This window comes from Heteronotia binoei, chromosome 18 (assembly GCF_032191835.1).
Source record: "Heteronotia binoei isolate CCM8104 ecotype False Entrance Well chromosome 18, APGP_CSIRO_Hbin_v1, whole genome shotgun sequence".
Taxonomy (NCBI): Eukaryota; Metazoa; Chordata; class Lepidosauria; order Squamata; family Gekkonidae; genus Heteronotia; species Heteronotia binoei.
The window spans coordinates 25,536,755-25,563,992 of NC_083240.1; the positions used below are offsets into that span (position 1 = coordinate 25,536,755).

The window sequence follows — 27,238 nt, forward strand, 5'->3', positions numbered from 1 at the left end:
GAAACTAGGCCGGCAAAACTTTCCCTGTCAAAACCAAATACAGCCTTAACGGGAAATGTCCCCAAGGGGAGATCTGAACAAATTGTAAATAGATTCTCTGATCCTAAGGGAAAGAAGCCCAGAGGTAGCACTGAAACATTTAATTTTGTTTCAAAGTGTATATACCCTCTCAACATTCATATCTCAGTTCTGTACCTCTCTATAGAGCAGGGGTCCTCAACCCCCGGGCCATGGACCAGTACCGGTCTGTGGCCTGTTAGCAACTGGGCCGCACAGGAGGTGAGTGATGGGCAACCAAGCACCTAATCGCAGGAAAACAAGCACAGAGCTCCCACTGATTCTGCATTATGCTGAGTTGTATAATTATTTCATTATATACAATGTAATAATAGAAATAAAATGCACAATTGTATCATCCCGAAATGATCGCCCCTCTCCCCGGTTCGTGGAAAAACTGTCTTCCATTAAACCAGTCCCTGGTGCCAAAAAGGCTGGGGAATTAGAGGACTTAATGGACTGTCAAATACTGTAGACATTGCATTCAAATCAATGTGCATAAGATCAGCCTGAAATACTGGGACTGAGACGTAATTTACACCTACTCCTAGACACAGTATGGGGATGCCTGCTGCAGGCAAAATCAAGATGACATGCAGCTTGATTCTAAGAATATTTACTCAGAAGGAAGACTGCCTTCCTTATCAGAAAGCGGGAGAAATGAAAAACCCTCCGTCTGAATGGGGCAGTACAGGTAGCACTAGGAAGATGGATTTCAATCCTGTTATCTTGGTTGGTATTATTGTTCTTGTAGGTATTGCCTTTGCACACGTGACCAAACCAATAGTGGATAGTACTGTCACTGTGGGGCTGCACTGAGTGCTGCCACTGTAAGTTGGCTGATCTGCAGGGTTGCCAGCTCTATGTTGGAAAATACCTGGAAAGTTTGGGGGCAGAGCCTGAAGAGCAGGGTACGAGGAGGGGAGGAAAGGAAAGGTCCCCTGTGCGAGCACCAGTCATTTCCGACACTGGGGTGACGAGGGAAGGGTATAATACTGTAGAATCCACCTTCCAAAGCAGTCATTTCCTCCTCTCTGTCACCTGGATATCAGTTGTAATAGTGGGGGATCCAGCCACCACCTGGAGGTTGGCAACCCTGATTAGTCCCAACTTCAGCACTTGTAAATGCCAGTTGCTGGGGGAGAAGGTGGAGATAAACAGATGAGAGCTATTGCTTCCATGCCCTGCTTGTGGGTTTTCTTGAACTGAGTTGGCAACAGATTGCTGGATGAACCCACACTGATTAGCTACATCAAGCATTCTTATGAACTTAAAAGTATCCACAGTAAAAGCAATTCTGCCTATGAAAAGATTTGATTGAAGCAGATTCACCTGCCCTGGGGGTAGTAGGTAGAAGGCTTATAGGCTCTTAAGAGAAATTTTTTCATGCAAAGATGAAAGGGATTTCCAATACTTATTCAGAAATAACCCTTCAGAAGACTAGAGCACATGTGCTTTAGTGATGTCAGAGTGTTGCATTTCAACACATATTTTGATTTTTGTCATCTTGGCAATGCTTCCCTTTGGAAAGCTGGCTGGCAAATATCTAAACAACATGAATTTAAAGAAATATAAATGGATGCAGAAACACAAGAAGATGCTGGCCAGGTGCACTGTGTTTTGGTGTTATTGGGCAGACAGGCTTCTTTGTCCAAGAGAACTTGGGCATTTGTCTAAAGGACAAGGAGGATTCAGAAGTGGAAATCCTGCAGTACAGCAGATCCAGATGGTGGTTTCTTCAGCTACAGAGCAACATTTTCAGCCATCGGTTGTTTCTGCAGCCTGCAATAAACCAAAAAATACCTGGCATGATGGCAGGCCCACAGAGGATCTAGGCTGGCATTATGAATTCTCACTAATATCAACCCTCTGGGATTTAGGTGGACCCCCAGATTCAAAGCTCTTCTGCCTTGCAGGAGTCATGGCACATGCTGCTAAAGAGGAAGTTCTGTTTTCCCAATACTGAGCTAGATATAGACCGCCCACTGCGTTGTCCTACCTAGAGACATATGAACATATATGAAGCTGCCTTCTACTGGATCAGACCCTGGGTCCATCAAAGTCAGTATTGTCTTCTCAGACTGGCAGAGGCTCTCCAGGGTCTCAAGCTGAGGTTTTTCACACCTATTTGCCTGGACCCTTTTTTGGAGATGCCGGGATTGAACCTGGGACCTTCTGCTTACCAAGCAGATGCTCTACCGCTGAGCCACCATCCCTCCCATTACATTACTATATGCGCAGCCTGAGCGGCAGAGTTGACTGGGGTGTGATGGGTTCTACAATCATAGGGATGGACTTTGCCCATAGAGGTCCACTACTGCATGAGGGATACCTAATTGCTCTGGCAGTGGTACTAGATGTTTTTGACTAGAGCGGGGATGGGGTTATACAGGAGTGGGTGAATGGAGAGGCAAACTGGGGCAGATAGAGACTGTAGCAACAGATTACTAAGAAATGTGTTATTGTGTATGAAGTGGAAGGGGGAGATAAGAGTGTAATCTTCAGCAGAGTTACACCCCCCTCTAAAGCCACAGAAGCCAATGGGTTTAGAAGGGCAGCACTCTTCATAGGCTGACACTTATAGCCATCCTGAATAGAGCATGGTGATGAGGGGGGTGGAAATATGTTTGTACTAACTTCATTTGCTGACAGGGAAAGCACTTTAATACATGAAATATGATCTGGGCAGTTATTTCCATGGATCTAATTAATGTGTGTGCGGGGACAGGGGGGGGGGAACAACTGAGGCAGGTGCATTTCGAGGGAAATGGTGGAACATCACTTGTGTGAGGGGGTATACGTCTATGCTGTTGCTGTGTGTTCCCTGGCAGTATGGGGAAGAGTCAATGGAAATTTAGTGGGGGGGGGTTGGGGGGGGGGAGGACCTGCATCAGTACATAATGGTAGTAGTGGGCCCCTCTTTTCTTTTGAAAGAATAATTTTAAAAAACTTTAAAACACATAATGGTAATAGTGGGGTTATGAGATCGGTAGTGGAATGAGTGTGCTATGTGACCATTAAGCGATTGCATTCTTGGAGAGGGGGTGCACTGATCCAAAGTGCTTTGCATAACGGGACGGATGATCTGTTTCCTGGAAAACGGAAGGAAGGGAAAGAACAACTATTGCACCGCTATGCGCTTTGTAAATAAATAAAAGGTCAAGGTAGTCCTCTGTGCAAGCAGCAGAAATAAATAACTGCCCGCAAAAGAGGACCCATCCTTGGAGCTCCTGATGAGCTTTATGACATGGAAGGGAGGTTATGCACCCTAAGAGGGCGCATGCCAACAAGAACCGGGGATGGGCAGGTGTCGTGCTGTAGGAATGCGCAAGGCAAGTGCACCTTCGCCTTGGCCGGCCCCCTGGCGCGGGTCCCGCCAGTCCTCTGCTGCCTTCGGCGACGCTTAGCCAGGGTGGCGCGGATTTTGCTGGAGATCTTGCGCTCGTGGCCGGCGGGGACGGGCCAGTTGGTGTTCTGCTCCCTCTCGCGGCGGCTGCGGCCCTTTCCGCCCGAGCCGAGGCCCCGGGGCCCGCCGCGAGACACCGCCTCTCGCAGCTCATCCACCTGCTCCGCTTCCGCCTCCACGTCGGAAACCAAGGAGGAAGCCGACTCCTCCGGGGCGACAGGCGGGGCCTTGGCAACTTTGGCCGCCCTCCTCGTCTGGCTCCGCCCGCGCCCCATGCTAGCTCCTGGTCTCTGCCCGCCGCCGCGATCGGAGGCGCAGGGTCTCGCCTGGTGGTGGCGTCACAGAGCAGCACGTGGCCATTCCCCCAGGGTTGCCCTAGTAACGGAGGCCTAGCGGTCGGGTTCGCAGAGTTACTCCTGCCTAGACCCTGGTGGGCAGCCAGCCGTGTTGATCTGAAGCAGCAGCAGAAAGTTAGAGCTCAGTGGCACCTTTAAGACCAACAGTTTTATTCAAGATAGGTCCGGGTGAATTGCTTTTCAACCCTGTCTATAAATTTGAATGGTTTTCTTCCGTTGCATTTTTTTCTGAGGAAGTGTGCTTGCGCAGGAAAGCACCTACCTTGAATAAAACTTTGTAGATCTTAAAGTTGCCAACGAACTCTAACGTTATTCTACAGGTTTGTTAACGGTATGGGCGTTTATGTGCATGCACAGTTTCTCAGTGAAACAAGCTCCTAAAGAGAGGAATGTGTGTGTTTTATCAGGGGTGGCCAACAGTAGCTCTCCAGATGTTTTTTTTTGCCTACAACTCCCATCAGCCCCAGCCATAGGCCATGCTGGCTGGGGCTAATGGGAGTTGTAGGCAAAAAACATCTGGAGAGCTACCATTGGCCACCCCTGGTTGACTCTAATTGGCCCGTCCTGCCAACTTAACAACCTGCCACCCACTCTCTTCCTATATAGCATCATAGAGTTGGAAGGGGCCTCCAGGGTCATCTAGTCCAACCCCCTGCACAATGCAGGAAAGTCACAAATACCACCCCCTACATTCACAGGATCAGCATTGCTGTCAGATGGCCATCTAGCCTCTATTTAAAAACCTCCAAGGAAGGAGAGCCCACCACCTCCCAAGGAAGCCTGTTACACTGAGGAACTGCTCTGTCAGGAAGTTCTTCCTAATGTTGAGCCAGAAACTCTTCTGATTTAATTTCAACCTGTTCATTCTGGTCCTACCTTCTGGGGCAACAGAAAACAATTCTGCACTATCCTCCATTCAGGGGTGTCAAACTCATTTATTATGAGGACCGGATCTGACATAAATGAGACTTATTGGGCCCGTCATGTGTGTGCCTATTTAAGATGAGGTAGCAGAGATATAAACTTTATAAAGGACACAGACAAACACAATTAATTAAAAAAAACCCTTAAAACATGTTTAAAACATTAGCACTCATTGGTCTTAAAGGGGCTTTCTTTGTTAAAGGGCCTAGGGTCTATACCTACACACACCTCAAGGATCGCATCTCCTAATACAGACCTGGTTGCGAACTGAACCCAACAGCTCTTTCTAGCTGTACCCTCTGCCCACTAGGGTGGCCAGCATCCAGGGGGCACCTGGATATCTCGTTATTACAACTGGTTGCCAGACAAGATCAGTTCTCTTGGAGAAAATGGCTGCTTCAGAGGAGAGTGGGCCCTATGGCATTACACCCAGCTGAGGTCCTTCCCCTCCCCAAACTCTACCTCCCCTGAGCTCTATCCCTAAAATCTCCAAGTATTTCCCAATCCAGAGCTGGCAACCCTAATGCCTACCCAGTAAACTGATACCAACCAGAGCCCGTGCCTTCTGCACCAGCTTGTCTTCTAGACTAGAGAATGGAGGCCTGTCAGGCATTTTCCATACTAGTATTCAATAAAGCCTGTAAAACTTACTGGATCCAGAAGGCTTTCTGTGGACTATTATTGGCTGTGGCCATCTCAATAAACCTGTAAACTATTTTTTTCTTCTCGTGTGTTGATAATCCTTGGATAAGGATTGTTGCTTTTAATAGTTTCATATTCTGTCCGTATTATTTTAATGTTTGATTTTCATTTTGATGAACGTTTGCCTCCTAGAATGGAGAAAATGCAGAATGCAAATTCATAAATTAAACAAACAACAAACATGTTGCCGTGTGCCCCTGCTATTGCGTTGGGCCATGGGAAAAAGACAAACCCCATGAAGATCTCCAAGCGCTGCACAAAGCTCTATTGAAATGAGTGACAGCTGAACATGCACATGTGCAGCTCTTATTAAATTTCAAATAGGAGTACAGAGGAGATCTTCCTAGCTGATTATGCCCATAAACTCCAAACCCAGAGTGTACAAAAAAAATTTTTTCATGAATAATCCTCCATTGTACGATCCAGTGCTAGTAACACTACAAACCCTGAATCATTAAAATAGACTGTCAGGTTCTCTTCTCTGCTGGTCAACCCTTTCTGTACACCATCAGAGACCATTAGCAGATGGTGCAGTGAGTCCATAGAATATTCACCTCCATCCTTTCCCAAAAGCCTATGGAACAGCCAAGTTGTACAAGGAGGACATTCATAAGGCAAAGGATGCTGTCAGAGCCCTCTTTGTTCCAAGGAACAAAAGGCACACAGGAAGAACTGTTGATGTGAAAGAGCTCCAGCAAAGCCCAGATGGGGAGACAGGAACTAGAGACTCACTGTGAGGATCCAATTAGTTAGAAATTGATGTATTTGCTCTATCACTTGGGTTAAGTTCATAGAAAGGTCTGCTCATGTGCTGCAGCTTCAGACTTTCCTCAGCACAGGGCAAAGTTCTGACTGCCTTGCAGAGAGAAATATGGGGGTCTCACGGTTCTGTCTTTTCCATTGTTGCCATGACCTTTTGCTTTTCCATGTAGCTGACATTATTTTCTACCTCTGCTATGACAAACTCAGGTTTCTAGCCAGTCCTTGTCAGGGGCTTGTTCTGGAGAATATTTATAAGAAAAAAGGAGAAAAGGCAGGAATGGGCTTGGTTTATGTGATCTAATTTTAGCCAGGAAGAAACAATGGCCAATGGACATGATGCAGAACAGATAAGGAAAAGAGAGAGCTTGGCTCAAGGGACAACTCAGGGAGAAATCGCCCAGGAACATCCAGCTCTGAAACTGTTGTTCTGAATAAAGTCCATCGGTTTATCAACTCTATACTGTCTACTCAACCTAGCAAGGTCTCAAGTGGAGAGCTCTTTCATATCACCTTCCATCTGATCCTTTTATCTGGAGATGCCAGAAATTATTCTATTATTTGATGATTTGTTTAAGCATTTCAATACACTCTGTTGCCTTGCTGTACAAAAAGACCACAAGCCATAGTGGGTTTAGGGGGAGAACAACTGAGATCCACAAACCCATGGTTTCTAGACTCATTGGGTTATTCAAAGTATGGATAAGCAGCATCAAACACTCTGTCTCTTTCTTGTACTTCCCTTGGCTTCTGAAACCAAATACTGCCACCTACAAGAATCCACAGATAGATGGGTGGGGCCCCAAAATTAATTGATCTCCAAATTGCAAAGATCAGTTCCCCTGGAGAAAATGGAAGCTTCAGAGAGTTAACTCTATGATGTACCATGGATAGATGAAATCAGTCTCTGAATGTCACCCCCCCCCCCCACACACACACAGACACAGCCTCTGAATCTCCAGAAACTTCCTTGCCCAGAGTTGGCAACCCTAGAATTCCCAGTCGGCCATGGGTGAAACTCACTGTGTGGTCTTGATACAGTTCCACTCTCAGTATGCTTTATTTCATGGGAACGTTGAGAATAAAAATGGGAGAGAACCATAGCCAGGAACTCTTCGGAAGAAGCATGGGATCAATGTGATATAAACCCTAAGAGTACAGCATTCATATGAACCTTGAAGATGTAGTTGAAGTTACATGACAAAAACGTTTTTTTTGCCGTTAATACACAGCTGACTCCATAGGGTTTTCAAAGCAAGAGGCATTCAGAGGTGGTTTGCCTTTGCCTGCCTCTGTGTAGCGACCCTGGCATTTTTGGTCATCTCCTACTCAAATATTGACCAGGGCCAACCCTCTTTAGTTTACAAGATCTAATGAGACTGGGCTAGCCTGGGCTATCCAGGTCAGGGCAAACTATCTCATACATATTTAAAATATATCACATTCCATTTTATAATTATACTATAAGCTACATTTCAGCGTGGTATGGTGAAGCAGTCAGAGAGTTGAATCTGGGAGATCTGGATTTAGCCCCCCAGTTCTGAACTTCACTGGATGCCCTTGGGCCAGTCACTTTCTTTCAGTCTACCTCACAGGGTTGTTGAACAAAGTTTGAGGCCAGTGGCACCTTTGAGACCAACCAAAGCTTTTGTATGCACACACATTTTTTCAGATGGAAGTTACCAGTCCATATATATATAGGAAGAGGGGTGAGCAGCAAATTAGCATAATAAAAGGTGTTTAACAGATGCAAGAACCAAACAGGAATAACAAGCTTCGTGTATACGGTTACCATTTGCTTGGATTTAATTCTGAGAGGAAATACAGTGAAGGAAATAAATATGTCTAAATTGGAGACTGATGTATCCTTAATAGTGGAATGCTGAGAACAACTGAAAGCCTGCTATTATATTCCATCTGTCTCCTCTCAAGCATAGAGACAGCCTTATAGCATCATCATCATCTTTGAAAGGGGGACAACTGGTTATGTATCACCCTTGTCCCCAGGCCAGAGAAATACATTCCACCAAATTGCATAGTAGAAAAGTAGAATACATTGCATTCTACAATTCATTACAAACTTTGGGTCCAGTGTCACCTTGAAGACCAACAAAGTTTTTTTCAAGCTATAATCTTTCATGCGCATGCACACTTCTTCAGATACAGAAGAAATTTTATACCTTCAATAAAACTTTGTTAGTCTTAAAGGTGCCACTGGTCTAGAACTATTCTGCTGCTTCAAACCAACACAGCTACCAACCTGAATCACAAGGTAGCTGTGAGGGTAAAATGAGGAATTACATACAGTCCCATGAGCCATAAAGAAAAAGAGTCATTCGAATGATCCTCATGGAGTCTTTTTGTATTGTTGAAAATTATAGCGCCCTCTGACGTTCTAGGCCAGGGGAAGCCAAACTGTGGCTGGGGAGCCACATGTGGCTCTTTCACACATATTGTGCGGCTCTCGAAGCCTCCACCACCAAGTCAGCTGGCTTGGAGAAGGTGTTTATCTCTTTACATCACTTCCCGAAGCCAGGCCAGCCAGCAGCTTTCTTTCCACCTCTCTCTCTCTCTCTCTCTCACACACACACACATCTTCCTTCCCTCCTTCTTATTTCAAACGTCTGACGCTCATGTCCTCCGGCTCTCAAACATCTGACGTTTATTCTATGTGGCTCTTGCATTAAGCAAGTTTGGCCACTCCTGTTCTAGCCTGTGACGGCAGCAAGGATTCGAACCCGCGGCTTCCTCGAGTCACTGAATGACACAAAGGGGCACAAAAAGCCGCGCCCCTTTCTGACGCTATCCAATCCAAATACAGCCGCGCATTCCCTCCCGTTTCGTCAGTGCGGGTGGGCGGTGTTTCCACGTAAAACCCGCTTGTGCGCGCTCTGTGATTGGTCGCTCGCCCGGTTCTGTTCGCGGCCTGTAGCAGGGGAGCGCCACGTTCCCGGGCGAAGGCGAAAGAGGTGGTGGGCGTGGCTTCCCAAGCACCAGCCAATGGTCGCGGGGCGTGCGTGGCGCAGCGTTCCCACCTCGCGAGCCAGTCTTCTGCCGAGTCCGCCAGGGAGGCAGGGCAGGGCTGGGCTAAGATGGCGGCGCCCGTCCTGCTGCGAGTGTCGGTGCCGCGCTGGGAGCGGGTGGCCCGCTACGCCGTGTGCTTAGCGGGCATCGCGCTCTCCCTCTACGCCTGCCACCTGGAGCGCGAGAAGGGGCGCGATCTCCACTACCAGGCCCTCTGTGACCTCAGCGAGCGCGTCCGCTGCTCCGCCGCCATCGCCTCCAGGTCAGGCGGGCCTCTGCGTTTAGACAAGGGGGCGCCTCCCTTGCCACCAGGGTGGGCCACGCGCTGCTCGCAAGGGGGCCTCTGGGCATATGCAAAGGGCCGCTCGTGGGCACTGGGGAGTGCCAGTCAAGGGGGCAGAACTTGGAGGCCCGAAGAGGAAGTCTCTTAGCAACCAGGCCCTCGCTAGGTGACCCCAGGGGACAGGCACCAACCTCTGGTCTTCAGTCTGGGAGGAATAATAATAATACCCAGCGTGTGGTTAGTGCTTGTTGTATTCCATACTGCATTCCTTAAGGTAAACTAGGAATATTCTTCCCTATGTCTTGAGCAATGTTCCCTTTAAGCTGCAGAGTCTTGTGAGCAAAAATTCTACTTTGTGAGCTACTGGCATTAAAGTTGGGAGTTACTGCATAAATTAGTGTGCTCTGGGGTCATCCTTCCTGAGCTAAGACAAAAATGTGTGAGCTGGAGACTAAAAATCTGTGTGCTAGCTCACACTAACTCAGCTTAGAGGAAACAATGGTCATGAGGGAGGGACGCTTAGTAGACCTGTGCTAGACTTGAGGTTTGAACCGAGGTTGGGTGGGGCCCTGTTCGTAACTTACAAGGAGATGCTGTGTGTCTCTATTCAGAGGGTAGTTCTCATTTACAGGTAAGCTTGTTTAGAATTGTAGCTTTAGTCTTAACTGCTGGTGCAATAAAAGCTTGTGGGCTTCCCAGGTAGGGCCTTTTATGATGGGAGTAAGGTGTGTGCAGAAGTTTATTCTGCAGCACTGTTGCTGTTACTTTAGAATGATGAAATAACTGTATTGGTCAGATTACTATGTTATTGGGATGACTTTGGAATGGTTTTTGTCTAAGGGAAGTCACTTTGATTTTAAAAGATGGAAGGTTGGAAAATGTAATTTAGAGTAAGTTAAATGATGGGAGAACCTTAATGACTAAGAGGAGAGTCAGTTCTGTTTAGCATTTTGCATCATTAGGTAAGTATAGAGAGGCTGCAGTGAGGGGAGAACTCTGCATATACTCTGTATTGTGTCTTTGCCCAAACATTGACTATCTTCTGGCTTTTCTCATCTCATTGACAAATGGGTTTCTGGCTTAAATAAGTCGGGGTTTGAAGATGAATTGCTGCTAGTCAAGGCAGAGGGGTTGTGTAACTGGGGTGTGTGAGTCTCTCTGTCTCAAACAAGGAGGCTGTGGATTTGAGCTTTCTGAGGGCGTGACTGTGAATGAGAGTATGCAGTGGAAGCAGAGAAGGAGAGGAATTGGGTGAGGTTGCTTTGATTGGCAGGGGTGTGGCTGGGCATGTTAGCATTTAACCTGGACTATTCTAGCAGAACTGAAATATGGTGCTGGAGCAGGGTTTTACAGTTATTGTGGAATGGCAGAAAGACAGATAAGTGGGTTCTAAATCAAATCAGGCCTGAACTCCTCCTAGAAGCTAAAATGACTAAGCTATTGTATTTTGGCAGGAGTCACTGGAAAAGACAAAAATGTTAGGAAAAATTGAAGGCCACAGGAAAAAGAAGACCCAAAATGAGTTGGACTGGCTCCATATGGGAAGCCTTGGATCTCAGTTTGCAAGACCTGAGCAAGGCTATTAAGGATAGGATGTTTTGGAGTTCATACATTTTTAGGGTTGCCATAAGTTTCCATGACACTTAATCACACACATGCACATTCTGGTTTTGACTGGGTTTCTTACTGTGCAGGCTTTGTGGATCAGAGCTTAGCAATGGACCTTGTATCTGGTGACATCTGTCAAGCCTGACTGGATGAACAGAGGTATTTATAGAGTTCAGGCTGCAAGGAAGTGTGACACCTTGGGGCTGGGAATGGTAGATCAGGGTGACAGCCATGAGCAAGCAGAGGTCACTAAAGCAGGAACTAATGCTGTGGGCAGATCAGTGGATTGGACTTGGGCTGGGCAGGTGTTTAGGTTGACAGTGAGAGAGGTGTCCTTTTTGGAAGTAAAAAAACTGTAGCAAAAGAATCAGGTTAAGGGTGAATGCAAACAAGTGCCTAGGCAACAAAATAACCTGGTTTCTTACTCCAAAGGGCAACTATTTTTTCTTGTAGCAGCTAAAATAACAAACTTGTGGCATCTTAAAGACAAAACTTTATTGCAGCAGAGGCCACACCATTTTCACACACCTGACAAAGTGGGTCTTGGCTTGTGAGAGTTTACAGCGTAATAAATCCATGTGTCTGTCATGCCACAAGTCTGTTGTTTTGACTTTTTTGGGAAAGAGGTACTTTGGTTATTAAACTGGATTCAGGAAGTGATGTGTGATTCTTTTGACATGAAGAAGGATCCAAAGTGGTTGGGTGCTACTTTCCTACTGCTGGATGCTTCTCTTACTTGGCATGCTATATAATCTTATATGCCCTGAACCTTGTGCTACTCACTTTGTTCCCATAGCAGCTTGTGTGTTCTGGACAGTTCAGTTACATGGCTTCAATTTTCTTAGTCAACCTTTATGTATTTAGCATAACTTCAAAACAGTTGGAAGCTTTGTTCAAGTCCTGAGACTTACTAAGCATCAGAAGGTTCCTGAGAAAAATCTTAGCTGTGTTCAGGCCTCAGATTCAGTGGAAGATCACAGGAACTCAGCTCTTGAACCTTTCTGAGAGTTCCACCTCCTCCTTCTGAGAGTTCCACCTCCTTGTCCATTTAATAGTATTGCAGCTGCATAACAATCTTTGGATGAGCTCCACCACCTATTTTTCTACAGAATGACCCATGGCTGTGTGACAATCTTACATCAGAACATTGACTGCCTGTAGATTTTTGAAGCTCTCATCTGTGCAATTTTTCTGTGTTGTGTTGATTTACTCCGGGGCTCATGTTTTTCTTAAGCAGAGTGGTTGATACTTTATTTTTTGTGTTGCACAGAATTTGGAGTAACAGTTGATCCCTCCTGGGACTAACTGTGCAGGTTAAAAAGTTGAGATGCCTCTGTCCCCTTTGCTTCCAGTTGTGGCCTGGTGTTTTATATACTTAGTTACACTCAAAACTAACTCAATTAGCTAGGTAATAGAGCCAGCATGGTATAGTGCTTGGCCTGTCAGACTGTCACCTGGGAGACCAGGTTTAAATCCCCACTATGTCATGAATCTTGCTGGGTGACCTTGAGCTGGTCATTTTGTCAGCCTAACCTGCCTCACAGGATTGCTGTGGTGCAAAAAAATAGAAGAAGGGAGGATAATGTATGTCACTATGAGTTCTTTGGAGGAAAGCTGGAATAAAAGGTGTAGAATGGGTTGGGACGAGTTGAGAAGGAGAATGGTGTTAGAAGTGAAGAAAGACTGTTTCAAAGGCGGAAAAGGTTTGAAGGTGAAAAACTGGCAGAGAGCTGGTGCACAACTTTGCTATTTTTATGGTTACTGGATGGAAGATGAAACAGGAAGTTGTGGTGGTTGCACATGGGAAGGGCTTCCATCCAGAAACTGACTAAACCGCTTAGTTTTAGGGGCTGCTATGTAGTCTAGGGCTTAGGGGGCAATATGAACAAGGCCAGAGTTTGCCTTGTGATCTGGCAAAGGTTTAAGCCTGACCCAGAGCTAATTATAGCCAGGTCAAGTCTGAAGGAGCCTTGGGAGCTCGAGTCTGGTGCTCTAGCAGTTTTACCACTGTTCCTGCTGCCTCCCAGTGTACACTCTGCTCTGCTTTCAGCTGTTCGGAACTCCAGGCAAAGTTAGCCTGTGCTGTCAATGAACACCTCAAAATTTGGAAAAGCAGCCCACCCAATAAGAGGTCAATTTTCAAAATGTGGCAGTGGTTTCTTAAAACATGATCCGTTTGTTGCCTTTTTCAAACTGTGGGGGAGATGCAATGCTGTACAGTTACATAGTTCCCAGGTGGTCTGTTATTGATGGTAGAGAACGTGCCATGCTTCTTTAATTACATTCTGGAACTACTCGATCTTCTAATAATGAACTTTGCATACTGAATCGCCACTTGACAGTCATCCCAGAGAACGTGGGCAGTTTTGTTTAATGTCGGAGTAAATCATTCCCCAGCCTGCCTCTTCACTTGGTGTGTTGTTTCTCCCTCTTCACCTGGAAGTGATTCTACCTGTGTGAACAGCTGGCTCTTTTTTCACCAGGCCTGTGCTCAAGGTAAAGTCGATTTCATAAGAGATGGAGTTGTACACACAGTCAGGCTATTGATAGGCTGTTGACAACCAACTGCTTATTCTTGGTGTCTACAAAGCATCATGGTGAAACATTGGCAGGTGGTTGGTATCTTCCACGCTTGAAATATTCTGTACAGCGTGGTGTATCTTTTAAACTTTGCAAGGTTTTTGAACCACAGGAAAGATTTGATGTGTGGGTGGGTTTCCTAAGTGGCTGGTGGTATTTGATGTACATGGAGGTCTGCTGAAAGTCATCGTGGGTAATGGCCAGAGGTAGCCGAACTGCAACACGGGAGCCACATGTGGCTCTTACACACAAATTGTATGACTTTCCAGGCCCCCAGCACCCTGTTGGCCAGCTTGGAGAAGGCATTTCTCTCTTTAAATCACTTCTCCAAGCCAGCCGGCAGCTTGAAGAATGCATTTAAAGTTAAGTTGCTTTCTTTCCACCTTTCCCTCCCTCCCCCATCTATTTGTTTTCCTTCCCTCCTTCCTTCCCTCCAACATCTGACATTCAAGTCATGTGGCTCTCAAACATCTGACGTTTATTCTGTGTGGCTCTTACGTTAAACTTGGTTGGCCACCCCTGGTAATGGCCATGGTTTGGTTCGAGCTGCAGAAAGGAGCCTTGTTCTAGGGTGGGGAGACTCTTGACCATGCACAGGAAGGAAAGAATGACTAGCCTTAGTCATTCAGGTGGGACCTCAGGAAAGCCCATCTGCATCATCTCTCTCTGAAACTAGTGACACAGCCTTGGCCTTAAACTGTATGGAGGTGCTTCTTGCTTGTCTTTTGCTTTCCTCTTGCTCCGTCATCTCTATTTAAAAAAAAATTTTAGACTGTAAACTCTTCAGGGCAGAGCCAGCCATCTTGTTTCACTATAAAGTAACATGCACATTGATGGGGCTGTTCAGAAATAATTGATGGTAGCAGAGCTCCAGGTGGGGCATCCAAGAGATGAATGGCTGGTGTTACAGGAGGATTGACTCTGACTGGTCTCTTAAACTGGTCTGTGGCTAACTTAAAGGGGTTGTATTTTGATCTGAAGAAGTCACCAGTGAGTGCATTCTCTGACAAGAATCTCCTCTCACGGAGCTCAACTGCTGACTTTCCATGGAGTAGGCCAGTGGACATAAATAGTGGGGAGGACTCTGCCCCTTCCTCTGTCGCTGTTCATGTTGAGAAGAAACTTTAGCCTGTCTCCTGTGAGTTGCATTAGGGGATAGCCTTGAATTAAGGTAAGGGTCAACAGCCTTTTATTATTATGGAGCCAGGCTATTCAGAGCAAGAGATTAGCAGAGAGTCTGTATGAGAAAACCTATTTGCTTCACTGGAAACATTTAATTTCAGAGAGCAGCCATGTTGTTCTGCAGTAGAACAACTAGATTCAAGCCCAGTAGCACCTTAGAGACCCAACAAGGTTTTCGGGGTATGAACTGTTGGTAGTCAGAGGCATCTGATGAAGGGAGATTTGACTCTTGAAAAGCTCATATTCCAAAAATCTTGTTGGTTTCTGAGGTGCTACTGGACTTGAGTCTAACTGCAGCTGGGGGTTAGCTACTGTGTGACACAGAGTGCTGGACTGGATGGGCCATTGGCCCGACCCAACATGGTTTCTCTTGTTCGCCTATGCTCAATATGTTGTTTGCTTATCCATAACATGGCTTCTCTTGTCTTCTTATACACAATATGTTGGATTATTCAAACACTAGTACTTGCGAGGGGTTTATCAGGAAGTGACCCATGCAGGGTTTCACAGTAAAGTCAATAATACACACAGGAGTGTCCTGTGCAATTCTTTTAGTGCACTGGCATAAATCTCTGTGTGATTACCACTTGGATTGCTAGCAGCTGTTCACTTCTGTCATTTCCCTTTCTGAAAAGCGTCTCTTAAGAAACCCTTCATCCCATAAAAATATTTGTCTGCCGTTCCCTTCATGTGCTGGTTTGTCTGGCATCCCACCTACTCCTCCAAAATGCTTTACCTTAAAGAGCTATATTTGGTTCTCTAGTGAGGGTTTTATAGTCCCGAGTTAATGGGACATGCTAGGGCTTAGATCAGGGGTGTCAAACATGTGACAACTGGTTGTCATCTGCTTCCTTCTCCCTCTCTCTTGCTTCCTTCTGCATAACAGCTTGCTTTGCAAGGCTTGCTCAATCGCACAGGAGCTACAGAGCAAAACCTCTATTTTCTCCATTGCCTGAGGATCCTCCCTTGGAGAAGGCAGAGCTTGTTTCTCTAGGCTCTGTCAATCGCACAGCAGAGCAACTGGGCCAGGCCTCATTCCCTTCTTTTGGTTGAGGCTCCTCCCTCACCTGTCCCCTGGGGAAGGAAGGAAAGAGCCAGAGCTTCCTTTGCCCTGATCCCTGGATCCCATGGGAGAAATACAAAGAAAGCACCTTTAAGACTAACAAGTGCTAACATTTTAAGCTTGTTTTAAGTTTTTGTTTTAAAAAAATATTTAATTGTTTTTGTCTGTGTCCTGTAAAAAGTTTATATCTCTTCTACGTATTCTTAAATAGGCACACACACACAGCTTGGCCTGACATGGGCCAGCCTGACATGGCTTGGCGCAACAAGGTCTTATTTATGTCAGATCCAGCCCTCGTAACAAATGAGTTTGACACCACTGAGTCCTGCAAGTTGTCAGAACCCTTTCATGATCTCAGGGTCTTTTCATGGAGTTCTGGGACAGATAGGTTTCAGACAAACAATCTACAGGTTGGAATTCTGCTGCTTTCCATTGCTAGGAATTATCCCCATAATTTCGCCAGCTCTGTGGCTCGATTAGAGGAATCTTGTTCAAAATCGGTGCCTCTTCTTTAGTCTCCAGGGAAACTGCCAAACATAGGATGTGTCTCATCAGAAGTGACTTTGATCCTTAAGGTTTAAGAGGAAGAGAGTTGATTCCGCTGCTGCTGGAAGTTCATGAGCACAGGGGATGCTGTGTTGATATGGCCCAGTTTTTTTCTTAAGCTGTTTAAATTTCTCTGTACCTTTTCCTTAGTTGTAATGGGTCGTTCATGTGAGGGATCCTGCTCCTTTTCAAAGTGGCCACTTTGTTCCAAAGGGGCTAGCCCTGGGAGGGTTGTGCTCCTGCCAGGTTAGGTGTGCAGACTAGGAACCTTACAGGGAATCAGTTTATGTTAATCTCTCTGAAGCTTTTGGAAGATCACAAAATCAGAAAACCATGCCATGAAAAAACAAGAAGTATGATAAATAGCATAAAAACTGGAATACAGTGCACTAACTACAGGGACAACTGGAACACAGTGCATTGACATGATAATGTGCACAATAATTAGTGACATTCGCAATAATTAGCAGAGCCAGTTAGTGTGGTAAAGAGTGGCAAACTCTAATCTGGAGAACTGGGTTTGATTCCTCACTCCTCCACATGAGGCCAGCTGGGTGACCTTGGGCCAGTCACAGCTTTTTCAGAGCTCTTTCACCCCCTAAAACAAGTCTGGTTCTCCACTGCACGATGCTAAGAGCTAGAACTTGCAGCTTTCAGACAATCTAAGGATCTCCTGGCTGTCCTACACACAATACCATACAATTATTATTATTATTAGTGCATTAAGCTGTAGCATTTATAAAAGGGCTCAACATTTCCCCCTTACCTCCATGTTGGCTGAATTAGGGAGGACGCTCTGTTCCCTCCCCACTCCCAGGTCTGACTGTAAGTTAAAGGTAAAGGTCCCCTGTGCAAGCACCAGTCATTTCTGACTCTGGGGTGACGTCATGTCACAATTTGGCTTGCTGGTGGCAATGGAGAGTAAACCCTATTCATGAGCAAAAACAAGTGCAGTAAAGCTAGAGGTGGGAACTCTTCTAGCAGCTTGAGATCTGGGCCAGTTGGGTAAATTCTTCATGCTAAAAGCCAAGGGCTTGAGGGGTTATTTTACTACAGTTTTCCCTTTTAAAAAAAAAATGTGCCGTAGTGTAGTATAGTGATTAAAGTGTTGGCGTAAGATTTGGGAGACTCAGCCACGGAAGCAGATGCCCTGGAACTTAGGCCAAGAGGTGGCTAGCCACTCCTCCCTCCAGTTGCTGTGTTCCTTTTCTGACCCCTGGCTTATGAGAGCAAGCTAGTAGTGTGGGAAGGTTCTTCTTAGGCTCAAGTGACTTGCTGACTTTTTAAAGAGTCCAGTGCAGGCCACACACACTCTGAGTTCTGCAAGATATGGAGGGGTTTCCTGCCCTCCAGAGAGGTACTGATGCAGCTACAGCTCAGGCTGTCTAGTCACCAGCTTACTGATGCACTGGAGTTGCCTTGGCCAGTAGCTCTGGGGATTGCTGTGGAGCTTCCTCTTTGTCATGCTGTTTTGACTTGGCGCATATCACTTTCTTGCTAGGGGATGAGATGGGAACCCCCAGTGGAGGGAGCAGTGCCTTGGGCATGTAGGCCTGTAATGGTTTATGGCACACTGAGTTGGCCAGGAATAGGATCCCCTTGGAAACAATGCGAAGGGGTCTGAAACCTGGGATGTGGCAGGAGATTGCTATTTTGCCACCCTTTATAATCTGCCACTGAAAGCACCCACGCCTTTAGTTCACAGATGTGAAGACTGAACAGAAAACTGGAAATGTTGCTCCTTTCCCCCTAATTATTTGCCAGCGGAAAAACTTACATTTGGGGGCACGCTGAAGAAACCCTAAGAAATACAATCTTTTGGAATGACTGGAGTAGCTAAGACCAATGCTCCCTCTAAGCTATGGAGTCTCTTGAGAAAAGATTCTACTTCGTGAGCCACTGGCATTAAAGTTTGTGAGCAAGCAATTTGGCTACTGCATAAATTAGGTTGCTCTGGGGCCATCCTTCCTGAGCGAAGACAAAAATCTGTGCTAAAAAATTGAGTTAGCTCACATTAACTCAGCTTAGAGGGAACACTAGTTAGGACAGGTTTTACTCAACATGTGACGTATGAGGATTTTGCTCTAAGATCATCTCTGGTACATTGCATTTATATAGCAGCACAACATATTTTCAAGGATATGTTGTTTGGGGGGAGATAGTGCTTTGTTTGCTCTGATAGCATCTTGTTTGCACAGGCTCACCCCTGGAACCAGTTGCCAGGTTAACATGGAGCATTCTTTTGCGGATTTCCTGACTTGAGCAAACTGGATTCTCTTCTTGGGGGTGAGGTATGGAGTGGGGGTTACAGAACAGTCTACATAGGATCATGTTTTAATTCCTGCTGCTTGTGAGACTAATTGAAAGAGGAAGCAAAAGAAGCCAGTTCTTACAATGTAGAGTGTTTGTTCCATTGTCTTGCAGATGGGGTCGAGGGTTCGGCCTGCTGGGCTCCATATTTGGGAAGGACAGTGCAATAAACCAACCGAACAGTGTTTTCGGACTTGTGTTTTATATACTACAGATGCTACTTGGTAAGTTGTTGTGCCTTTTCTTTATAATCCTCTTGTGGGCTTTGTGCAGATTTGGTTTCTGAAAGCGAGCTGGGCTGCGTAGGCGATGTAAAACTTGCCCTGGTGACTCAAGGACCTCAGCTTCTCCCCTGCCTGTAAGAGGAGAAAGGCGCAACCATCTTGCAAGTTTATAAAAGTTCTCCAGCCTGATTGCTTGGAAGAGATTCTTGCTCGCTACAGGTGGCCAGGTAAAAGTTTGCCCACGGCTCATGGGCGGAGGGCGGTCAGGTAAAGGCAGTTTATGAGCAAGGATCTGAAGGAAGAGAATGATGGGACTCACTCGTGAATCTGAATTCCAGATCTAAAGGGTGTTGGGAAATCAAAAAGAGGATGGTCACTTGAGGTGCCCTCTGTTGCAGCTTTCTCCGCAACAGTGTGAAGTAACTCTACTAAACTGGAGCGCACAGGCTGTCGCTTCTTTCTTGTGCTCCAGAGCCCTGTGCATTGATGCTTCATTAAATAAACCAGGGGTGGTGCTTGCACATCTTTTTGACAAGGATCAGCCACCCTGCTTGGGGTTATACACCCTTTGCTGCAGGAGAGGCATGTCTTCTGTTGTGGCTTCATGGTACCGCACAATGATCTTCCATGCCCATGTGTCTAGGCTAGTAAACCCAGGCATCCTTAACATGACTGTCTGGGTGCAGAAGTAGCATTGTTAGGTGATTTGAGCACCCTGCATGTTTTTGTGTTCTCCCCCCGCCCCTCGGACTTGGGTGCCTCTCATCAGAACATAAGAGCCCTGCTGGATCAGAGCAGCGGTCCATCTAGTCCAGCATCCTGCCTCGCACAGTGGCCGGCCAGTTATTATGGGGGGCCAGCAACGAGGCACAGAGGCTGAGGCCCTGATGTTGCTCTTGGCTCTGAGTTATGCATGCTTCTCGTGATAATTGGTTGCAATCAATCGTGTGCCATGGAGAGGCCATTCATCTGTGTTATGTATGTGCCCCATGTTTTTTTTTAAAAAACAATTTGTGGGCCATCTCTTAAAAAGAACAACAACCCGGAGGATGATTGAAACTTGGTTGAAGAATGAACTGGATGGAAGCTTCAGCACATTGGGTTGATGCATACTCTAGAACTGGGCGCAGTATGCCCTAGAGGTAGCTGTACCATAAAACTCCTAATCTACCCACCTGACAAAAAAGCTTGCATGGGAGAGAACCCAGGAACCCACCGGGCACTCACAGTCTGTTCATCAGGGTAGGTCTGGCAGTGTTGCATCTGCATGTTTTTCAAAAGATTTAATCATTGAAGTTTTTAAAATGACTATTTTAGATTTTCCTAACAGGAAAAGAAGAGGGGGGGAAAGGGAAAGTTGCTAATAACAAGTAAAACATAGAGTCAAGTCCAGTAGTACCTTAAAGACCAGCTTTAGATAGTCAGCGCTCCCTTCGTCAAACATACAGTAGTGCCAACTACGTGGATTCCAATAGCTGGCCAGATATACATTTTTGTCTCTTAAAAGTTGCGGGTAATAATCATGTAATTTATGTCCTATCCCACGGTGTGATCATATTAAATAATTAGTAAGTATAAACCATACAATACTTTTAAGGCATCTCCTACTTTGTGGTACTTCTCTGCAATGAACAGAATAGGCTGAGTTATTTATTACTTCAAGCTACAAAGGCATCTCCTCTCAGATTAAAAATTATTGAAGTTTTTAGCATTAAAAGAGGGCCTTGTTCATTTGTCTAACAGTGAGTAGCATGTTACCGCTGAGGTTGATAAACTGTTAAGAGAGGTTTTAAAAAATCAGCCCTGTCACGGTCTGCTTTGGTTGAAACACTGACGTATCTTTTTAATGGTATATTTCAGCATAATGATTGTGCCATGTTACAGCCAGAATCCTTGTAAGTTCTCAAGTTCAAAACAAAGTAGCAGTAACTGCCCTGTGTTCTGCTTTCCAGGAACGACGGCAAGTGCGGTAGCGGCGCTAGTCCTCATGATGTCCTCCATAGTGTCTGTAATAGGATCCTTGTACCTGGCCTACATTCTGTACTTTGTGCTGAAGGAATTCTGCATTATCTGTGTTGTCACGTACTTGCTGAACTTCATTCTCTTTATCATCAACTACAAACGACTAGTTTACTTGAACGAGGCCTGGAAACGCCAGCTCCTCCCCAAACAGGATTAATTTCCCTGTGAACGTTTGGCTGATGGAATTTGAAGACCCAACTTCAACTTGAGTTTATTTCACAGTAAAAGAGAGACCTTTTTTTAAATTCTTATTGGGACGCTTTTCCCGAGAATCATAACTGGCTTAATTACAACCAATGAAGAAGGAGCCCCTGAAATAACTCCCGCGCTAACCTTCAAGTCGGTGTGGTGAGGAACAGCTGAGAAACTTCTCATCCAATCAGAGATGAGCTTTAACTCTGCTTTGGTGGCATTTCTTCACTGCAGATTCTTTACTCTGTCCTGTCTTCCCCCTCCCCCCCCCATCCAAATATTTAAAGTTGGAAACACTTGCTAGGAAGTACCGTGCGCGTGCATAAATTCAGTTTTGGGGTCTAATGGAAGACGTGATCATGATAACTTTATTCTAGACTTTAGAGGTACCATACGGAGACGTTGCCGTGTTTACATTGTGTGTGTCTGTCTGTAGCTGATGGGGTTTGAAAAGCATAGGTGCAACTAGGACACTTGCTACAAAATTGTACCTAACACTAGAAAGGGCCAGCCGTACCTTTGCAAAAGACAGAAGCTTGGCTGGTTTTGTTTAGAAGCATAGTGACCGTGAAGAAGAATCATTTGTCCTCTTGTTGGGAGATTTGTCTGAACAAACAAACAAACAAAAAAGCAGGATAAAATGAGCCCATCTCTGCGGAAGACTTGCGGTTAGCTGAGATTCCCTTTTTTTCCGTATGCGTACACATGCACGTGTATCCATAATGAGACGTAAATTGATGCTGACGGTTGTTATGTGTTCCACTTTCAATGGAACAATTTCAGGTTTCCCTGCATAACATATAAAGTTGTTATGGCTGGCAAAAAAAGTCTTTTCTGAGGACACTGGGGAAGGGTATATGGCCTGGGATGGGACGTGGAGTCTGTTAGAGGAAGATGCCTCTTTTTTTAAAGGGGAAGTGTCTTCTAAGTGGAATTCAGGGACAGAACTGGTCGCTCCCTTCGGACCAGTGTCAGAAAGTCAGGCAGTATTAAAGGTTCTATAAGCTGCTGTGTAAAACTGCAACTCTTACACTGGATCCCAGTAACTTACTGGCAAACTGATGCACTGTTCAGGCATCGCCTTCAGTGAAGTCTTCTCCTATTAGCCCTATTGAAACCAAAAGGGTGGCTGCCGAAGAAAACCAGGCTTTTTGGTCAGCTTCCCTTCCCTTTGAGTGGTTAGTGGAGGAAGTCATTCCTACAGGCGATGGCCAAAGAGACCGAGCGATTCAGGATCCTTGATACATAGGAGAGATTAGAGCGAATGTGTAATCAACTCTCCCTCACCCCAAAGTGGTGTGCAGCGGAGGGAGCTTGTGCGTTTGGGTGGGGTTGTTCGAGGAAATAAGTGGGCAAATGACTTGGAACTGAGTGGGGCGTTTCAGGATTCAATCGCTGTTCTTGAAATGATAACGTTCGAGCGAATTGCGGATCACTGCATTGTTGTCCTGTTCTCCTTCTCTCCCCCCCTCCCCCCCGCACTCCAGTCTGTGTCATCCTGTAACACAACGTTTTAAAAGTGCCTTCTGTCTTTTAAACAGAGCAAACAAAAGCAACCAAATATTTGTGGGTGTCTGAAATTGGCAGGCAGAAGTGTTGCTTGCATATGCAAATGAAAACAAACCTTGGCAGTATGGCAGAAGCAGTTTTGTGCCCCTTTGCATGCCGAGGGGCAGCAGTGTTGTGAACGAATTTCTCACCTAGAGGCCCCCAATTTGACGATAGGCGAAGAGTGCCAGTTCAGCCCACCAGGCCTCTGTAGTCCATCTGCAGTCGTGTTGAGGCCCCTGACTGTCAGGGACAGTACAGGCACTGCGGGGCTTGCAGCAGGATTGTGCTCTTGCTCCTGTGGTAATTCGTAGAGAGAGGCTGCCTGGTTTTTTTCCTCCTTAGGGAATTACCTGTCTTTCCTTAGGGGGCGTCGTGCAGTATTGTACCTAACTGGCTGAACCCACAGTGTTTTGATACAGAAATCAGCACCGTTTGGCGCTGGTTTTCATGAACAGGACTCGGCAGGGCGAGAGACGGTTGTAGAGGATAGTCGCAGCAATTGGCTTTGACCCCAGCTATGGACACCTGTGCAGAGTTTCCTTCTGGTGCGCACCAGTGCTACTGCATTTCTGCTTGCCCTCCAGCCATGCTTTGTGGCTTCTTGCAGCAATGGAGAGAAACAAGGAGGTCACTGCAGTTTCTTGTTCCTTCGTGCAGCAGCAGAAATAACACAGATGCCTCTAAAGGGTGAGTAGGTGGCAATAGCGGCTCTCTGCGGGTGCCTGTAGTAGTTGTCAGAACACAGTAGCTGCTGCGGTCACCCAGAGGCTCCTTGCTACATGTAGTGTCTGGTTAGGGCTCTCAGGCAATCCAGTCAACACACCCCATCTCTTGGGGACACTGAAAAGAAGGCCAGTGCAGCGTGCAATCTGATAGCTGGGGATGGCCCTTTGACAAGGACCGTGGAGCGTACCTGTGGAGTCCCAAGGGGCAGGAGAACAATCTAGGGCCAGCTCTGACTATATCTAAACCCATGCTGTATTCTTTCGCTGTAGCGATGCCAAAATGGGAATCTGGCAATGTTGGGTTGTCCTCTTGCCTTCGTTTCTGTCAGAACTTAGCTTGTCAAAATCCCTCCCTTTAAAAATTCTGTTCAGTCTGAAATTTCTTCCTTGTGAGTCTCTGTATGAAATCCTAATTTTGATGTACTGTAAGAAGGAAGGGGAAAATAATTCAATGTCAAGGTGTTAACAGAATGCTCTTGTATTAGCGTCTTCAGTGGAAGCAAGCCTCCACCCTGGATGAACTTCCCAACAGTATTGAAATGTCTGCCAAAATTTGTCCTGGTTTTTTTTTACAGGGGATGGGAGTGGAGTGCAAGGCATGGTGAAGGGGGAACCCTGTAAAACCAGTGATGTTACAATACATACTAGAACACTAAACCAGCTTGTCCTTGTCCAGAGCTTCTCAATATATCTTTGCGTCGATCAGAGTACATTTAAAGCTTCTCTCGAACTTTGGAACCTGAGGAGGAGGAGTGGGTGGGTAGAACCTTGTGTAATATTTCCTGGGGGACCATCAAAGTTTTGCCCTCTCCAGTTTGAGAAGATGCCACTCTGTGGGTTTTTGGGAATTTTTTTTTTTTTAACTTTAAAACATTCCTGTAACCATTAAATGTTTTTTTACATATCAAAGGATGAGATGAATGATGCTGTTTTTGGACTCTGGTCTCTGCCTGGTCAGAATAGTACACTGCAAGCAGTTGGCAGGTAAAGAGTGGGGGAAGTTCTCCGCTTGAGACTGTTCCCTGGGTTGAGGAATCTGCCCACTAATCTCAAATAATATCGTCAGAAAACCAGGAAGAAACTCAGTTAATGATATGGCAAAGAATAAAGCAAACTGTGTGGCACAGTACACAGTCTCCATTAACAAAATATAATAAAGGCATAAATGCAAACATCCTTTCAATAGCCATCCAAAAGTCTCTCAAGTAAGTAGTAATGCTGGAAAGTCTATTTTCCAATGTGGGTACTTGCAGACTTAAATCCAAGGCGTAGTCCTCAGTTGATGTCTTCAATTAGCAAGAAGTCCAAAGGCAGTAAGCCAAAAGTCCAAAAGGCAACCTTCTTCAGCCAAAGGCGCTTTCTCTGCAATTCAGTGTGTTGAAGCTTCTCCCACAGTGTTGAAGACTTACTTATTGATCGGGACTCCAGTCAAACAGCTTCACAAGACAAACGTTCCTTCAGTTCTTGGGCAAGAGAATACTGTTGCTAACTGAAGATATCAACTGAGGACTAGGCCCTGGACTTTCCACGTTAATACTTATCTGAGAGACTTTTGTATGATCTTTGAATGGATTTTTGCATTTATGCCTTTATTATATTTTGTTAATAGAGATTGTATACAGTGCCACACAGTTTGCTTTATTCTTTGCTAATCTCAAATGGCAAAATGGCAATTTGAGTTTAATTCGCCTTTTCCAGTTGTCTTCTTTGCTTCTTTCCTCTCTTCAAAAGATGAGGCAATATCTGCGTGCACTTTTCAGTCCAGTAGGAGCCTAGTTTCTGAGCAAAACCAGAGTAACTGACTCAGCAAGCGCACGACCCTCTCAGGTGCTCGTTTCTTTCCATGAAATGAAGGAGTCTCATGTCTCAAGGAACAAGGAAGAGGTGCAGAACAGCAGCTCTCTGAAACCCTTAAGCTGTGCCCCTTGCAATTATTGCCCAAGTTTATGTGTGTGGGTCTATCAATATAGATCATCCCCCAGGAGTTGTCTCTTCTTGAATCATTTCACTATTTGTGCTGCAGCTTTGAGGATACCTCTGCAGGAAACGTGGCGGGGAGGGATCTTGAAAGGAGGTCCTGTGCATGGTGCGCCAGTATGAGTCCATTCTGCCTGTGCCCGCCTCTCTTGTGGGGTGAACGGTGATGCAGCGGCAGACTACATCACTCCCTGCGGTTGGCAGTAGAAAAGAGCAAGAGTCCAGTAGGTCTTGAAAGACTAACAGAATTTGTGGTGGAATACGAGCTTTCATGAGTCAGTGCTTGCTTCTTCAGATAGTCTTCTGTGAGCAGTGACTCACGAAAGCTCATCCCCTACTGTAAATTGTGTTACTCTTCAGGGGTGGAATTCTAGCAGCAGCTGCTTTTTGCATATTAGGCCATGATGTAGCCAATCCTCCAAGAGCTTACAGAAAAGAGCCTTGTAAGCTCTTGGAGGATTGACTACATCAAGGGTGTGTGGCCTAATATGCAAAGGAGATCCTGCTAGAATTCCACCCCTGTTACTCTTTAAGGTGCTACTGGACTCTTGCTCTTTTGTATTGGTACAGACTAACATGGCTACCCATCTTGATCTGTCTTGTGTCGTTGGCGGTAGGCATACTGAAGAGCGCATGATGCTTCTCTCTGCGCTGCCAGCTGTTCCTGCAAACAATTCCATCTTATACCTTGAGAGGTCAAGACCCCTGCTATCCACTCTGGCCAATGGTCACTGTCAAAATTAGCTGTTTGGTGGTTAGTAGTAAAAACTTCAGCTGTTAATGTGCGAGGAACTGCTGGAGGCCAGTGCCATGGTCTTCTCCCTCCTCCTATGAATCATAGTGGTGGAGTTTGGTGTGCATGGAGATGTCCCTTTCCCTAGGAGAAAGCACCCATGTACCCGGTAAGGCCCCTCCATTTGCTTTGCAGAACCTTAAAATCTTTTGGATAACAAGCCCAGCATGCGTTGGTCAGACTGAATGATGGTTGTTGCATTAGGAGAAAGCACCCCTAGTTGCGGACAGCTGCATCATTCCCAGTGTTAATCTAAGTCTGTCTGCCAAGCTTCCCCATGTGCCAAATGGCATTGCTTTGGCAGGGAGGGCAAGAAGCTGGCAGAGCGATTCACAGGCATAGAAGGGAAACAGCCCTGTAAGAAAGGTACATGGGGGATAGCCTTGCTTCAAAGTGTACCTCAATGCGGGCATAGTCCCCCCCCCCCCCAAAAAAGATGCTCAGTTATTTTGCTGCTCAGTTTCGGGGCATCTCTGATCCCACAGTTGGGGGTGGAGTGTGGATGAGAACATCGGGTGGCGTGATGGTTCTTGATCTGCATGGAGACGTTGGAAGCGAAAACCAGATTAAACTTTGCTTGGGTTCTGCCAACGTTGTTTAAACACAACCTAGCAAGATTAATCGGCTGCGGGTAAAGATATTCCGTTACCATTTTAGGTTGTTTTTTTCCTTTTTTAAAAAGTCTGTATTAAGCATGGCCTAAGTATTTGGTGTGTGTGTGTTCTGTCTCGTACGTTCCATCGGACGAAATTTTTATCACATGCTTTGAATTCCAAACTGTCTGTCAAGCGGGAGTGGTCCCATTTTTACATTCAACGTTAAGACTACAGAATCCTGAGGTCTAGAATAGAGTTTTGCTAACGGGGAATTTAAAAAAAATGTAAATAATGTAAGAATGTTTATTTGTTGCACATAACTTTTTTGGTATAAAAATAAATGTAGAAATTACCTGTG

General features: G+C 45.8%; 2 protein-coding genes across 3 annotated transcripts; one reads left to right on the top strand and one right to left on the bottom strand.

Annotated features, from left to right (window-relative positions):
- Positions 1 to 1,666: 1,666 nt before the first annotated feature.
- Positions 1,667 to 3,746, bottom strand: NUPR2 (nuclear protein 2, transcriptional regulator). Of its 2 annotated transcripts, none has more exons than XM_060259289.1 (2): positions 3,400 to 3,746; positions 1,667 to 1,832 (listed from the first exon to the last, which is right to left on the bottom strand). In XM_060259289.1, exons 1-2 carry the CDS (start codon positions 3,736 to 3,738, stop codon positions 1,800 to 1,802), a joined length of 372 nt encoding a protein of 123 aa, XP_060115272.1. In that variant the 5' UTR covers positions 3,739 to 3,746; the 3' UTR covers positions 1,667 to 1,799. The 2 variants fall into 2 exon arrangements, with proteins under 2 accessions (XP_060115272.1, XP_060115274.1); XM_060259291.1 differs by having other exon boundaries at positions 1,667 to 1,839.
- Positions 3,747 to 9,161: 5,415 nt separating this feature from the next.
- On the top strand, positions 9,162 to 27,238 carry VKORC1L1 (vitamin K epoxide reductase complex subunit 1 like 1). The gene is made up of 3 exons (XM_060259176.1): positions 9,162 to 9,490; positions 18,915 to 19,024; positions 20,977 to 27,238. The coding sequence occupies exons 1-3, from the start codon at positions 9,297 to 9,299 to the stop codon at positions 21,201 to 21,203; spliced, it is 531 nt and encodes a 176-aa protein (XP_060115159.1). The 5' UTR covers positions 9,162 to 9,296; the 3' UTR covers positions 21,204 to 27,238.

Coding starts and splice junctions, on each gene's coding strand:
- NUPR2 (XM_060259289.1), bottom strand. CDS start 3,738: ATGGGGCGCGGGCGGAGCCAGACGAGGAGGGCGGCCAAAGTTGCCAAG. Junction 1,833..3,399: donor GGGGGCCGGCCAAGGCGAAG/GTGCACTTGCCT, acceptor TGCAGGCTGCAG/AAACAACCGATGGCTGAAAA.
- VKORC1L1 (XM_060259176.1), top strand. CDS start 9,297: ATGGCGGCGCCCGTCCTGCTGCGAGTGTCGGTGCCGCGCTGGGAGCGG. Junction 9,491..18,914: donor TCCGCCGCCATCGCCTCCAG/GTCAGGCGGGCC, acceptor ATTGTCTTGCAG/ATGGGGTCGAGGGTTCGGCC. Junction 19,025..20,976: donor TATACTACAGATGCTACTTG/GTAAGTTGTTGT, acceptor TCTGCTTTCCAG/GAACGACGGCAAGTGCGGTA.